This window comes from Balaenoptera physalus, assembly GCF_965194825.1.
Source record: "Balaenoptera physalus genome assembly, chromosome: 19".
Classification (NCBI taxonomy): Eukaryota; Metazoa; Chordata; class Mammalia; order Artiodactyla; family Balaenopteridae; genus Balaenoptera; species Balaenoptera physalus.
The window spans coordinates 6,299,746-6,315,768 of NC_138900.1; the positions used below are offsets into that span (position 1 = coordinate 6,299,746).

The 16,023-nt window shown below is 54.0% G+C and overlaps 2 protein-coding genes and 1 pseudogene across 3 annotated transcripts in view; all 3 read left to right on the forward strand.

The window, feature by feature from the left end:
* Positions 1-16,023, forward strand: part of SHANK1 (SH3 and multiple ankyrin repeat domains 1) — a 161,217-nt gene that overhangs the window by 56,393 nt on the left and 88,801 nt on the right. The gene's annotated exons all lie outside the window — the stretch shown is intronic.
* Positions 1,049-12,612, forward strand: LOC309649637 (uncharacterized protein; the record flags this gene model as incomplete). Its single annotated transcript, XM_082439791.1, has 7 exons — positions 1,049-1,089; positions 2,252-2,608; positions 5,234-5,647; positions 10,488-10,520; positions 11,948-11,977; positions 12,289-12,298; positions 12,406-12,612. 7 exons carry the CDS (start codon positions 1,049-1,051, stop codon positions 12,610-12,612), a joined length of 1,092 nt encoding a protein of 363 aa, XP_082295917.1.
* LOC309648528 lies at positions 12,710-14,688 on the forward strand (annotated as a pseudogene). Its single transcript, XR_014268680.1, has 2 exons — positions 12,710-12,958; positions 13,388-14,688. The product of XR_014268680.1 is annotated as an uncharacterized misc_RNA (transcript).

A 16,023-nucleotide genomic window follows, 5' to 3' on the forward strand; every position in this document is an offset into this window, starting at 1 on the left:
CAACAGTTCGGAAAATCCCCACTTCTGACTGGAAAGGCGGCATACACTCTTTGGGATGTTTGCACCCCTGCTGACCTCTCCTGAGCCCTTCTTGAGCTGTAGCTGGGTCTGCCTCCTCTCCCCAATCCCAGATTTTTTAATTTTTTAAATTTATTTATTTTTTGGCCACGTCACGTGGCTTGTGGTATCTTAGTTCCCCAACCAGGGATGGAACCCGTGCCCCCTGCAGTGGTAGTGCAGAGTCCTAACTCTGGACTGCCAGGGAAGTCCCAATCCCCAAGCCCAGATTGGAGGTCTCTGAGGGCAGGGAACAGGCCCAATCTTCTCAGGGTCCCTGAGACTCAGGGAAAGGTGAGGAGAGACAGAGGAGAAGGAAAGGGAGCAAGAAGACACAAAGAACTTCAGGTGGAAATAAAGGGATGAAATTGATTCGGAGAAGGCCCTGGGACGGGGGGAGGGTGGGAACAGGTAGGAGGAAGGAATCAGAAATTCAGATCTCAGGCCCTCCAGAAACTGCAAGAATTGATCTCAGACAAAGTCCATGACCCAGCCCTGACACAGCCCTGTCTAGCCCTGACCCTACTCTGGTCTCCGTTGTCTCCACTCCGACCCCTCCCTTACCGCCTCACCCCACTCTGACCCCACTCTGATCCCACCCTGGCCCCTCTCTGATCCTGCTCTGTCTCCACCCTGATTGTTCCCTACCCTCTACCCCAACCCCTGCCCTGTCCTGACACCTCTCTGACCCAGCCATGACCCCTTCTTGACCCAGCCCTGACCCCACCAGGACCCTACACTGAGCCCACCCTGACCCGGCCCAAGCCCCCATATCTCTCACACGGGGCTAGGGTGGAATATGGGTCCATGGCCAACGTCCCAACCTCCTGGAACCCCTCCAACTGTCATGGAACCTGCCCCCTGCCCCCAGGCCAGGCCAGACTGAAGCCCTGAGGCCTGCCTTTGGACAGCAGGAGAGATCAATGAACACAGAAGAGGGGACAGAGAGACTCAAACCCCAAGGGACAGAGCCTGAGCCCCGGAGAGACCAATGGACTTCCAGGTGGCCATGGAAATGCCTGTAAAGAGGGAGTGAGGCAGTTGGCAGGCTGTTGAGTGCATCTGGGGACTGCCCTTGTCCCGCATCTCTACATGGCCCAGAGGTCCCAATCTGGCCAGCAGAGCTCTAAGCCAGAGTCTCTTCCAGTAGCTCCCAGCAACACCCAAGGCGAGACCCAAAACCCTTCATCAACTACCTTCAGGCCCCGGGTCAGTCCCCAAGACTCTCAGCCCGTTGTTTAGGGTCGCCGGGTCAGTATCCAAGGCCCTCTAGCAATCAACAGTCACCGACTCAGTGCTGAGGACACAACACCCATCAACAGCAGTCACCGGGCCAGCGGCCAAGACACACCATCCATCACCTACAGTCGCCGTTTCCATACCCGAGGTGTCTCACCAGTTTTCCAAACTCGCCACTTCAGTAACCAAAACCCTTCATTAACTGCTCGCACCCTCCTGACCAAAATAAAATCAGTTACCTACAATAGTCAAATTAGTATCCAGCCAATGACCCAGAGTTTCCACTCAAGTCTTCAAAGCTTCAGGTCACCAATCCGGGCCAGAGTCGATGTCCCCCCATCAATTACTCACAGCCCCGAGGCCAGTGTCAAAAGCGTCGAATCAATTATCTGGACCTCCCAGGAGAGTATCAAAGACACTTTGGACGGCTCCCAAATCAACCAATATTCTCTGGAAAGCAACATTCAGAGCTTACCATCAGGCAGCTCCACTGAGAGCAGGCCTGGCAGGTAAGAGGCAGGAGTCCGCGGAGTAGGCCAGATTTGGGGCCAGAATTCTGGGGGAGGGGTATCAGGCACAAGTCAGGGACCAGAAGCACAGTCAGTATATGAGACTAGAGGTGGGACTTAGGTGTGGCAGGGCTTGAAAGCTGGACCTGAAGGCTAGCCCTGGGTGGGGCTTGGCATAGAGGCTGGACCTATGATTCAACCTAGAGACTGCATTTGGGGGTGGCAGGGCCTGGAAGCTAGATCTGGAGGCCAGGGAGCCTAGAGGCTGTACCTGGGTGAGCATGTCCTAGAGGCAGGACCTGGGGGATACAGGGAATGGAGAATGGACATAGGGAAGATAGAGTCTGAAAGTTAGGCTGGGTGGGACTCTTGACAGTTGGACCTGGGCTGGCTGGGCTGGCTGGCTGGACGCGGTGCTGACACCGGTGGTGGGCAATCTGCTGCAGGCTTCTGGAGAGGTGTAGACTCAGCCATTCCCAGCTGCCCATGGGCTGGCGGCTGCTGCATGAGGCCAAGAAGATCAGTCGCCAGCTAAGCCTAGCGCTGAGCCTGGCCGGCTTGGTAATCATCGGCCTCATCTGTCTGGGCCAGCCCTGGATCCACTTCCAGGTGCCACTGGCGCCCCCTGGGGACCCTGCTGGCTCCCAGACCATCCCCATCAATACCATCTTCTTTGTGCGGTGCTCTGACATCTCCTGCCTGCATGAGTACGACCAGAATGCTTGTAAGGCCTGCCTTATACTCACCATTCCTGGGACTCCTCTTTCCTCTTTGTTCCAGAGACCCCTTTCTGCCTCCCCTGGGTTGGTCCTCACTGCCCCGGCTTAGCCCTCCCCTCTTCATGATGGTTCTCACCACCCCCTGGATGGTCCTCCCTTCCCCCCGGAAGGGTCCTCACTGCCTCAGAACCATCCTCACTGCCCTACGCTCATTCTCACCTACATGCTACCCATCCTCACCGTTCTCACAACCTTAGCATCTTATTCACTATCCTGAGGCTTTTTCACCCCAAGGAATCTGTCCTCATCACATCAAGTTGGTTTCTCAATGCCCACCCCACTTGTCACTGCCCAAGAACCTGTCCTTACTGACCTGGGGGGTATACCCTCAATGCCAAAGGCATCTGCCTCAATATCCCTTCTCTAGAGCCCAGTTTCAATTTTCTTAAAAGGGGGATGAAGAATGTTCAAGGGAGAGGGCTTAAGAATACTCCCAGACTCCCCGGGGACCCTCTCCCCCGTGCTCGGGGCCTGAGGGCCCATCTTGGTGTTCCTGATTCTCTTCCTTCCCCAGACTTGTTGGACTCTGCCTGGGCCTTCCTCTTCATCGCCAGCATTACCAGCTTCATCCTCTGCATCATTCTCATAAACATCATCTTCTTCACCAGTTCCAACATGCCCATGCTGGACTTCTCCAATGTCATCATCAGCCTTCTCACAGGCATGGCACTGAGATCCTTCCCTGAGGAACCAAGTCAAGGAGTACCTCCATCCCATCCCCATCCTCACCTTCATCCCCAACCCCAAGCCTATCTCCCTCCAAATCTCCAACCCATCCCAATAAAAAAGATCAACTTCCAATCCAACCCCATCTCCAGCCCCAATACCAGCCTCCACTTCACCTCCCATCTCCATCACCAACAAATCTCAAACTCATTCACATTCCCTTCTGTGATGTCCATCTCCATCCCCACCCCCATCCCAATTTTATCTTCTTTCCAATCTCCAAACCATCCCCACATTACCATCTCCAACCCCTTTACAAACCTCAACACCCAACTCCATGCCTAACCCTCCTCAAGACTCATTCCAAATGCAACCCACCCCCATCGCCTATGAATCTCAACCTCAAACTCAACCCCAATCCATCTCTGATCCCGTCTTCTTCTTAATCCCCAACCTCAGCTGCAACCACATCCTTATCACCTGTGGATCTCACTCTCACACTCAACCCAGCGCATTCCCAGCCCCATGTTCTTCCCCATCTCCAATCCATCCTCATCCCCAACCACAACTCATGCCCATCCCCAAAACTCATGCCTCAACCTTAATGTCCATCACTCAGACTCCAGCTACCCAATACTCAACCTCATGTTCAGTTCTAACCCCATCCCACATCCTATCTCACCACCACCACCAGCTCTGTGATTTTGTTCAAGCTACTTAATGTTTTCTGAGCCACAGTTTTCTCATCTGTAGGATGGGGATAATAAAATTTCCTCCCACGTGGAGAGGTAGTGAGGACTGAATGAGAAAGTGTCAGTACGTGATGGTAGCTGTTTAACTTTGCACACCTCCTTACCATGGCAGTCCTCCCACTCCCTTCCAAATAACTCAGAATCGATAGTCTGATTAGAATAGTTTAGTTTTCCATTTGCATGCCAAATTACACTTTTCAGAAAAAGGGGGGCAATTTACTTTGGAAATGAAGGATATTGTGTTCCCGTCTCTTGTAGTAATTGTTCACAACTTTCAGTTGCATCAAGAGAACATTCTTGGAGAGTGATGGTAAGGCCAAGAAGAGAGAACACTCAACTTCCTGTTTTCTTGTTAGTAAATGGTATTTATCCAGTTTGTCTAGTAAATCTTCCCAATTGTTTAAGTATAAGGTACAAAGTGTAGAAAACACCCCTGTTATATGTCATCTAAAATAGGACGTTTGTTCTGTAAGAAAATCATTTCTGGGACTTCCCCGGCAGTCCAGTGGTTAAGACTCCATGCTTCCAGGGCAGGGGGCACGGGTTCGATCCCTGGTCGAGGAACTAAGATCCCGCATGCTGTGTGGCATGGCCAAAAAAAAAAAAAAACATTTCTGCCCATTCCCCCTTTTAATGAAATGGAAAACACCTCCTATATTATTTTTCAATAACAAAGAAAAAGTTACCCAGTACTCCATTACCTGAGAGGGGAAAAAAACGAGTCTTTTCCTTTTCACAAATTCTCTTTAATTCATGTCATTTCAAAATAAAATTAAAATATCCAGAATGACTAAGTTTCTTGCCACTGCTTCAGAAGCCCAGAATTAAAGACCCAATATGGTGATGATAATCTCAATTCTTTTTTTTTTTTTTTTTTTTTTGGCTGCACTGCACGGCATGCACGATCTTATTTCCCCGACCAGGGATCGAACCTGTGCCCCCTGCAGTGGAAGCACGGAGCCCTAACCACTGGACCACCAGGGAATTCCCAATAATCTCAATTCTTGAGGACACACTGTGTGCCAGGGAATGTGCCAATCTCAATAACTCCTCAAGACAGCCCAAGGAGATGGGTCCTACGATTATGCCCACTTTACAGATGAGGGAAATGAGGCTCAGAGAGATGGAGTGGCTGCCCTGAGGCGGGATACAGAAACGGGACACGAGTTCCAGTCTGTTAGCTCCAAAGCCTGTGGTTTTAGACATCACCATTGCCTGGTTAAACACCAAGTCTCGCCCTCCCAATGTCCTCCACCAAGACATCGTCAGGAGCCTGTTTTCCTGCCTGTGAGCAGAGGTTCATGGAGGTAAAAGCAAGTGGGGAAAACAAGGAACAAGACCCTGGCAGCCACACAGCTATGGGCAGGGGTCCTCACACACCTGATGCCCGGCCTCCTAACACCTGTACTCATACAGGAACCAGCATGATACTGGGTATCCTCTTCTACCTGATGCAGGCCCATGAGCACCTGCAAGAAGGCATGACCTACGAGCTGGGGTGCAGCTTCTACCTGGCATGCATTGGCGTCTTCCTCTTCCTGATGACTGGTCTGGGCTGGGGTGGGGTTGGGTTTGGGGTTTGGGCATGCGTTCAAGGATGTAGATGGGGACAGAGCAGGATAGGGTTTGGGATGGGGAGGGGAATGTGGGCTGGGAGCATTGGATTGAGTAGGGAGATGGGGTTGGGGATAGGCCTAGGGCTGGATGCAGGGGCAGTTTTGAATTTGGGAATGGGTTGGGGACAGTGTAGAGAGTGGTGCTGGGTTTGGGGACAGTGTAGGGGATGGGGCTGAGTTTGGGTTTAGACATGCATTTGGGGACATGATAGGAGGTACAGCTGGGCTTGGAGAAAGGACGGGGATCAGGCTTGGGCTGGTGAACTCTGCGCCTCACCGCCTTTGCTCTCTTCCTTCCCCCAGGTTTCTTTTCCTATCTGAACTACATGAATTTCTGGTCCCTCCTGGCGATCCAGGCCACCTGGACTTAAGACATGAGAATGTCCCCACCTCGGGCCTGCTCCCACGGCTCCCTGCCAAGCACCTGCCAACCCTGCTCTCTACCCCCTCAGTCCCCTCTGAAACACCCCCCCCAACTCAGATTAATAATCTGTATTTTCAAATAATCTGCGTTTTTCACCCAGAACATTCTTTTAAGCTCAGTACCTTGTAAGTGTTCCCTGGAAATGCCACGCCTCTCTGGGGCCATCCCTTGAGCCCTCTGGGGTACAGGGATAGGTGAGGGAGAGACTCGGGGTGGGAGGGGGAAAGAGACGGGAGGTGTCAGCAAACAGGCTGGTTCCTGGTTCCTGGCATACAGATGGTGCTCAATCAATGTGTGTTGAATAGCTGATTCTCTCCAAGCTCTTTGGGCTTCATCCTTCACTTTTGTGACCCCCGATAATTTGCCCCTCCTGAGGTTAATTCTCCTTGCACCCACGCTTCACCCCTTGCCTTTGCCAGCATCTCCTGCCACCACTCCCTTTCTCCTCCCCTAGCCCAGTTCAGGTCTATTCCTTTTTTTAACTTAATTTTTTTCCCTATAACATCCCACTCCTCTATTTATTTATTTTAAAGGCTGTTACAGGTAGCCAATTTTTGCATATGGTTTGGAGGATAATGACAGTAGAGTTGTTCCACGGTATCCGGAGGGAATTGGTTCCAGGACGCCCCCCCCCCCACCCCTTGGATAACGCAATCCGGGAGTGCTCAAGTCCCCTATATAAAATTGCAGGGTATTTTCATGTAACCTATGCACATCCTCCTGTACATTTTAAATCGTCTCTAGATTACTTATAATATGTAATACAATGTAATTGCTATGTAAATAGTTATAAATATAATGTAAATGCTATGCAAACAGTTGCTGGGACACACAGCAAATTCAAGTTTCGGTTTTGGGAACTTTCTGGAGATATTTTTTCCCCAATTTTTTCTATCTGTGGTTGGTTGAAATCGTGTATGTGGAAACTGTGGATACAGAAAGCCAATTGTACCTTAATCTAGTCAGAGTTTAGTCCATAGTATGTGCTCATTAAGTGTTGTTACAATAATTCTTCCTCTTGTCTCGCACAAAAGGCTCTCCAATGTGTTCATTTTTAACAAAAAGTGAGCTGCAACTATGTGCCAGACACCGGGTCTACAGGAGTGACCCAACTGGACACAAATCCTAGTCCTTAAGGAATTGACAATTCAGCAGGGAGCCAAAAAGAAAGAAACATGCCCACAAATAGATATGTTAGGAGATAAGAGCTATGAAGAAAAATAACAGAGGGTAAGGGAGACCAGTCTGGAAAGGAGAGGTCTGTTGTATAGAGCAGACAGGTGAGGGCTCTGTGCTAAGGCGACATCTGAGCAGAAACAGGACTGAAGAGAGGAAGAGAGTCATGGGGATTGAGTGGGGGAAAGAGTTCCAGGCAGAGGAATCAGCAAATGCAAAGGTCCTGGGGTAGACATGTCCTTGGCAGGTTCCAGGAAGACCAGGGAGGCCAATGTGCTAGTGTAGCCCTGCGCAAGGGAGAGAGAGGAAGGAAATGAGGGCAGAAAGGGAACAGGGACAAGGTCACTCTGGGCCTTGTGGGCCACAGTGAGGACTTTGCATTCCTCTGAGGGAAGCAGGAACCAGTGAAGGAAATGTGCCACTTAAGTGCAGAGTTTAGGTCTCTTCCTTTTACTTCAGACCACAGGCTTCATGGAGGAGCTCCTCACTAGAAGGAAGAAAACAACCCCAATGACCAGGGGAACCAGCTAAACAAAGCGTGTTCTAGTCACACAAGGGAATACTTTGCCACTGCTTAAGGAATGAGGTCACTCTGTGTACGATGGGGAGAGACTACTTATGAGACTATTGGAGTTAAAAAAAAAAAAAAAGCATCTTTACCCATAACGTGTGTGTGTATATCATAAAGTAAAAAGTCCACACCAACTTGTTGACAATGGCGACTCTGGACAGTGGGTTTGAAGTAGAGAAGTTTCATTTAATATCTTTGAAAAAAACTTTTACAATCATGTCAGTTGAAAGACACTCCTCAGATCTCCAGGTGAGTCCGGACCTCCAATACCCTCCCCCCTCCACCCAGGAGTCGAGCCTCCCAACCCCAGAGTCCAGCCTCTGGCCCCGCCTCTCACTGCGCAGGCTCGGCCTCTAACTCTGCGCCACGCAGACCCTTTCCCGGAACGCCCCCTTGTCAATCTCCGCACTGGCCCCGCCTTCCACCCTGCGTCTGGGACTGCGTCTGAGTCGGCCCCGCCCCTGCAGCCATAGCTCGCGCCACTGCCGTGCTGGCAATTCCTTCTGGCTCCTCCCACACTTGGGGTCCTTCCCCTGCACCGCCCGCCTCTTGTGCTGCTCACAGAATTGCCTGACTCTCATGATAGGAAAACGGGCCCCAATATTTCCTTGCTCTCTTTTTCTCCGCCTCCCGGGACAACGTCTCATCGCCTGTTCAGGAAGATTCTAGAGGAAACAGGCAGTATTTCCTTCCCCAAGCACCAAAGTGGGGTTTCCGACACCGGCGAATATGCTGAATGCCTCGGGGCGGAGCCCGACCTGGGGCCGGGGGGCGGGCCGTGCGAGCGGCGCGCGCAATAAAGCAGAAGGTGCTGCAACTCGCACACGCGGTGGAGAAAGTGAGGGTTCGGTGAGAGCTCTTTGCGTTTTGGCTTTTTTTTTTTTTTTTTCTCTGCGGGAGGGCGTGCGTTGGGATCTGGGTCGCGCGTGTCGTGTGTGCCCGGGGCTGCTGCGGGGGTGGCCACGCCGTGGCGTGGACGGGGTCAGGGCCTTTGTAAGGGCCCGGCACCCACGCTCCGAGGCGAGCCTGAGTGCTCTCTGCGGGGCGGGCAGTGGCGACCGGAGAGGGTGGTGGCTCTTTGGGGGTGCTCGGGGGGTGGGAGAGGAATCCTCCCGCCGAAGCGAACTGGGGCCACTAGGATTAGTCCTCCTTTGTCTGCGCCGCTGCTTGGCTGCGCCATTTTTGTTGCCCACGTCGCAGGGCTCCACCATTTTGTCCATTTTGGGGAGGGGTGGGGGGCTTGTGACCCTTAGTTTTTCATTCTGAGGTTTTCCACACCTGTGCTAGCTACACGTACTTTCCTTCGGAAATCGTTCTTGTGTATTCCCATTTCACGTGGCTGGCGTTTTTGTGCAACGTAGAACAGAGACTGTGGGGCAGGTAGAGACAATCTCAGGGGTTCCTGAGGAAGAAGTGCGAGCGGGGTCTCTTAAGTGAATTACTGGGTTGTGTCTGAGAACCAGATAGGAGTTGTTTTAGGAGAAAGCAAAGGGGGCCTTTGTTCACTCTCAGGAATCATTCTGACACGGTCACTTAAATACCAGTTTCGTGATCACTCAGAACATCAGAGTTTTGTGTTAAACGTTAGTTCTGGGCTAACCGGACTTTTTTGGACATCGTTTCCCTGACTCCTGAGGAATACTACGCCCCTGCCAAGGAGATCCAGCCCAGGAGCAGCTAGCTGATTTTCTCTCCCCACCACAACCCAGCAAGAATTCTCTTTAGCTGAGTTTTTCCCTTCAGTCAACCATCTAGAAAACCGTTGACTTTATTCTAATTGTTGCCATGTCACAAGTGGAAGGATATTCATCCGTTCATCATTGGGGCGCGCCCTCTTTTTTCAGGTATTCCTTTTTCGCGCCACTTTTTTTTTTTACTTTTTATTGTTAAAATCCGCACACATGCAGGGAAATAGACATGCTTGACAGTAAGGACATTTCCCCATGTTTGCTTTTGTGTCCTTCACGTTTTGAAAGTAAATTTCTTGTTTCATCCAAAATAGTTAACACTGTGTCTCTAAAGTAACATTTTTCTACTTAATGACAATGCCGTTGTCATCCTCAGTGAGATAATTCCTTAATGAGGCCATCTCCTATCTGCTCTGTGTCCATAGTTCCCAAGTCATCTCCAGAATGTCTTCCACGGTTGATTTGTTCAAAAATGGTTGTGTTTAAGGGTCTCTGGTCTGCTTACGCTGCTTGTATTTTAGGTTTCTCTTTTCCTCCTCATTTCCCCCAACAGTTTCTTCCAAGGGATTTGCATCTTAGCTTTCATTGTGTAGGGTCAGTAGCCGGTAGAGCCAATGCTGGAAATCTGCAGAACTAGGCAAGGGGGGTAGTCAGCAGGTTCTCTCCATGTAATGGGTTTGAGGACAGTCCCTTGTGGACCTGTGACACTGGGGAGGTGAGGGCATTTCGGTGTCACCACAGGGAAGGCTGTGCGCATTTGTACGTCCGATGGATTTTGTGTTTTCCAGTCTCTGAGCACTGTTAGCGTGCTTGGCCTCTGTCCCTGAAGGTGAGTGGCCTTGGGACTGGAGCCCCCGTGATGTCTAGCACTGGGCTCCGATCACCCCTGAGGACACAGTGCCCCCCAGGACCTTTGACACCTGGGGGTCTGAGGGGCCCTGGTTTTGATGTTCTTTGGACCCCCAGACTGTTTTTTCCCCCACCCTCACCAAATCCTTCCTGTGTTACAGGTGTGTCTTCAAGCTGAGGGCCCACCCACCTCGGTAAGAACCCTTGTTCCCAGTCCCTGACCCACCCAGGTCTAAAATATCTCACCCTTGTTTGGGGTGACTTCACCTCAGATATCTCTGGGACCTAATTATGCCAGCAATCTTGCAAATCCCAGCTCTCCTGTTATTGGGCTTAGGGATGTTAGTCAAGTGATTGGTCTCCTGAGCCTCAGTTTCTGTGTCTGTAGAGTGGGCACAACACATCAAAGGTAGGGGTTGAATACGACAGGGAATATATGGGCTGTAGAAGAGAAAATATTTAGTCACTTTTTGGTGTCCATGGGGGATTGGTTCCAGGGCCCCGCAGATATGGAGGGCCCAGTGTATGTTTTTGGGTTTCAGGGAAAAGGACTAATCAGAAATCTAATTTTCAAACTCAGCAGAAGAAAAGAAACAGAAGGGCTCGAAGCATTATCACTCACACTGCAGGGCGGTGGGGGTGGTTTGTAGACTAAATACAGTGTACCTGTCAGCAAAGATTACGCAGCTTCCCGTGCGTCATGCGTATGTAAACTGATACAGTTGTTACGGTTACCCTCAATTTATACAATACTTGTTGTCAAAGAACGTGGTTTATCTGGAGAATGTCTCACATTGGAGACAGTTTCACAGATGTTTCAAAGAGCTAAATACATCATCAAATGGGCATGGGTATGTGTGTTACCCAAAAAGAAACAAGTGTTCCCAGCTCTAGGAGGGTTTTTTTCTCTGTTCAATGAGGTCTGGGCCTAAATCTGTATTCCCATTAATAAGGATGACTTTTGACACTAATACAGGCGTGTCTTCACCTGTATTTAGATTACTTTCTAAATACGTACTACGGAGAACTGGAAGTGTGGCCTGTGGGGTTCTCAGAGGTTCGGAGTCTCGCTGACAGGTGCCTCGGGGTGCGAAGCTGCGTCCCGTGAAGGGGTAGCTCAGAATGCGGATCATCTGAGCTCCTTTCTGGGGGGCTCTCTTCATCCGAGGCGTCCTCTGCAGAGCTCTGAAGCTTCGCTGTGGGCTGAGAGGGGATTTCTGGGATAGTGTGGAGTAGGGAGAGTGTCACTTGGGCAGGGATGTGTGAGGGGGGTGAGAAGAGGAAACGCTGACAGCAGGCTAGGGAAGCCCGAAGGGATGTGTAACATCTGTCGATTTCTGAGGCGGTGCCGTCCAGCAGAACTGGCAAGATGGAAATGTTCTGTTCTGCATTGCCCAGTCCGGGGGCAGCGGAGTTGGGGTGTGGGGTTTGAGGACGCTGGGACCCCCATGATGTCCGGCACTGGGCTCTGATCTCTGTTGAGGACACAGTGCCCCCCGGGACCTTTGACACCCGGGGGTCTGAGTGGGGGGAGTCCCGTCTCTGGGGAGGGACGGATGGGGGCCATGGTTGCCCTGCACCCTACTAACCTCTCCATTCCGCCATCCCTTCCTGTCTGCAGGTGGTTCCCCCAGGAGTTGAGCAGCCCTCGGTAAGAACAGAAGACGACTCCCCTTACTATTAATACTGTAATAATCATATTAAGCGTATTATATTATAAATTTATTGTTAGTATGGTAATATTAATATAATAAGGATAGATGCTGAGTACTTAGTCTGAGCCAGGCCGCGTTCCTAAGCACTAGATTCAGTTAATCGTCACAATAACCCTATTATTTGAAATAGGTGCAGTTTTGTCCGTATTTCACAGGAGATGGGGGCACGTAGAGGTTGTGGTTTGCCCACACTCGTCTCCTTGTGGCGGGAAGGGGGCTTATTTCTGCAGCCTCCATCCACGTTCAGGTGCAACAGGGTGATGGGGGCTTTCTCTGCGCCCCCCCTTTCCTACAGTTGAGGATACAGGACCAACGAGTTTTGAGCCCCGGTTTTGATCCCCGGTTCTGCCACTTTTGGCCTTAGGGCGCCTCCGTGATTTGTCTGCACGACCGGGCTGAGGGGTGGGCTCGCTGGTGTGTGTGCTGTGGGCCTCCGCTCCCCGCCGGCAAGGTCCCGGGCCCAGCCCCTCCTGGGCTTGTAGAGACGCCTCAGCTGGTACTGCTGGGGATCACCGGGATCGTTGAGCGCCAGCCTTTCCCCGCCGCCCCCGAGTGCTGCGTCGTGCCCTGAGTTCTGTGGCATCCACTGCAGAGATGGGGGTGGGGCGCGTTAGAGGCGGCGGATGTGGGCGGGGCAGGGATGAGAAACAGCCAGCCCGCGGTGGGGGGGGCATGGTTTGCAGTGAGATGTGCTCAGTTGGTGCCTGAAGGGGCCGTGCTTGGGGACCCCTGTGATGTCCAGCTCTGGGCTCTGATCTGTGACGACACGGTGCTCCCCGGGGCTCTGAAGGGTCCCTGGCTCTGGGGACAGATGGATGGGGGTCATGGTTCCCCTGCGCCCCGCCAGCCTGCTCTTCCCCCCCTCCCTGTCTGCATGCAGTTCCTCCAGGAGGCCAACAGCTCCACCAGGCCTCTCGGTGAGAGCAAGTTCTTATCACTACCGTAATTATATTAAGTTTACGGTTATAAAGTGGAGAGATTATGGTAATGGCATATGTACAGGCAAATGCTGAGCACGTGACTTTCCGCCAGGCACAGTCCTAAGCACTAAATTCATTGAATCTTCACAGTAACCCCGTGATGGGGGCGCAGTGGGTGGCGTAAGGGGAAGTTGGTACAGGAACGGCTTGGGGTGGGGTTTGCGGGGAGACATCCAGTATGAGGGCTCCTGAAGGGGCCGTGCTTGGGGCCCCCGTGATGTCCAGCACTGGGCTCTGATCTCCCGTGAGGACACAGTGCCCCCCAGGACCTTTGACACCTGGGGGTCTGAGGGGCTCCCCCCTCTGGGGTGAGGCTGGGGGGTTGTGACTTTCCCCGCCCAATGCCCCTCTGTGCCCTTCCCGCAGTTCCCGTGGCCATGGCGGGGCAGGGCGACCGCTACTACACGTACACCGAGCTCCTGGCCATCGCCCGGCGCTTCCGGCAGAACCCCAACGAGCTCCTGATCACCTGGATCCTGCGGGTGTGTGACCAGGGGGCCTGGCCCTGGCCCTGAATTCCAGGGAGCTGGTGATGCTGGGCGACCTGACCGGCGATGCCGTCTTCAACTACCGCTGCAAGGCCCTGCGGGGCGACGGCAAGACACTGCTGGCCTGGCTGCTGCTGGCCTGGGGCCAGCGCTGGGAGTCCTTCCTGCACTTCGAGGGCACCGAGCTGCCCTTCCGACCCTGGACCACCATGGAGGAGGGCATCCAGCTGGTGCGAGAGCTGGGCATGCTCGACTGGATCTACCGCGAGCCGCCGCCGCTCCCCGAGCCCGAGTGGCTGGTGCCCGAGGACGTGCCCTTCACCCAGGGCCTGCAGCGGCGCCTGCTGACGGCCGCGCCCTCCGAGCTGCGGCTCTCGCTGGTTGGCCTGCTGGTCAAGGGCGTGACGGTGCTGGAGGCGGTGATGGTGATTCAGACAGTGGCCGACGTGGGCCTGCTCTGGCTCCAGAGCCAGCCGGGCCGCGCCAGGCTCATGCTGGGGCCCAACCCGACGCGCAAGGACCTCATGCGCTGGCTGCTGAGCCAGGGCATGCCCAAGGCGCGGGTGGAGAAGCAGCCCACCAAGGTGCTCCTGGAGCTGTACGTCCAAGAGGCCAAGCACAGCCACGCCCGCGACACGTACGGACCGGGGGAGGAGCAGCCCCCGTGTCCCCCGTACTCCGACCAAGCCTGTGGGGCGGAGCCGCCCGTGCGCCACGACTAGGCCTCCCGGGCTTCGGGGCGAGGAGCCGGACATCGTGGGGGAGACGCAAAGCCTTGGTCGGCTGCAGCCGGTGTTCAAGGAGCCCCAAAGAGGGGTGTCCTTGCCCCCGGCCCACCCCGTGGGCGTCACCAGCCAGAGCTGGCACAGGACAGGCAGCTGGCTGGTAGCTGCTGGTGCTGGATGCCAGAGTCTGTTACGTTTCAGTCTGTTACACTTTGGCCCGATGGGCGTGGTGGGGGGGCCCCCGCCGCTCTGTCACACGGGCCTCCGAAGCACTACAGGCCGAGCGGGAGACCCCGCGGCCCACGCCGTGAAAGCACCTTGAAGCCTGTGCCCTTTCTCTTACGGCTTTCTGTAGCGCAGGACGTTTGCCTGTTACTTTACACAGCACTTGGCTCTTGTGGGTGTTCCTTCCCCTTTTGCGAAGGTTTTTCTATTAAGTGTTTCTTGCAATGCCTTTCTCTTTTAAAATTGAATTTTGCGCTTTGCTCGCCTGCGAAGGGGGCGGCCAGTCCCTTCCAGTTTCTCTAGCTGCGCGTGTGGCTGGTACCTCTGGGCGAGGGGTGCTGGGGCCAAGAATCCCAGCTTTGAGGATGCACAGCCCTGGCAGGCGGTACCAGGCACCCGTCAAGTAGCCCGCACGTCACTGCGTGTGAGCTGCGGCGTCTGACTGCCAGAACCCTCCGCGGGTGAGGATGGCAGCCCCAGCGAGGTCCCCCACCTCCATGGCCCTCCCAGCAGTCTGCTGAGGAGGGGGCTGGGCTCACAGCCGCGGGGTCAGGTAAATCGGCTGGAACTTCCTCTGGGTCTTCCGTGCATCTGGAAGCAAGAGGCTGCACCACTGCAATTCCAGCCCCGCCCCCAAGCAGGACCAAGAAGTGAAGTGCAGAGGGCATTCCTAGGCCTTCCCTCAGGCCGTGACTGTCCGGTACCAGCCGGGGCAGGGGCAGGGGTAGGCTGCGTGCGCAAGACAAGAGGCTCCCTTGGGGGCCCAGGGCAGGTGGTGCTGGGAGGTGGGTGGAGCCGGGCTTGTCCACGTGTGAGGACGGGGCTGCTGACCCCTGACTTTTCCCTCCCGTGCCCGAGGTGTCCTGGCAGCTGGGCGTGGTTCTCGTGTCTGGCTGCCCAGGCCCACCTCTGACCCTCCAAGCCTCCCCCATCTAACGGGCACCAGTGGCGGTTACAGAGTACACCCTGCACACCGGGCTGCCCTCCAACAGCCTAATGGGGTGTTGGCACGTTTGCCTGATGATGCAGACACGATCATTGGTGCCCCAGACTGCTGCCTGGTGCTTGGCGTGTGGGGAGGGCAGAGCCGCCTCCGGGGTTGCAGGGCTAAATGCAGCAGTGCAAGTACGCGCCTGGGACGGCCTGGTCTGCGACGAGCACCGGTAGTGGTACCTTTCCTTACGTTCAGTGCTGTCCCATGGAAGCTCCCTGTCTGCGCTGCCCGTTACGGCAGCCGCCTGCCGTGTGTGGCTAATGAGTGCTTGAACTGGCCAGTACGACTGGGACCTGAATTTCACGTTTTATTTATTTACACGATGTGAATTCAAGCAGCCACGCGGCAGCCAGTGGCTACCGTACTGGACAGTACTTGGGTGGGATCCCGGGATCCCGCCCCCTCCAAATCGTAATTATAGCAAGTGCTATGCCAGGTAACCCAGAGGGGATGCCACCGCCCCCCTCCGCTGCTGGCTCCCCGGAGGCTAGCTAACCTGATGGAGGAGTCGCGTGCCAGAGGAGATGGCGGTACAGAGGCGAATGCTTAGCCCGCAGTCACAGCCTCCGG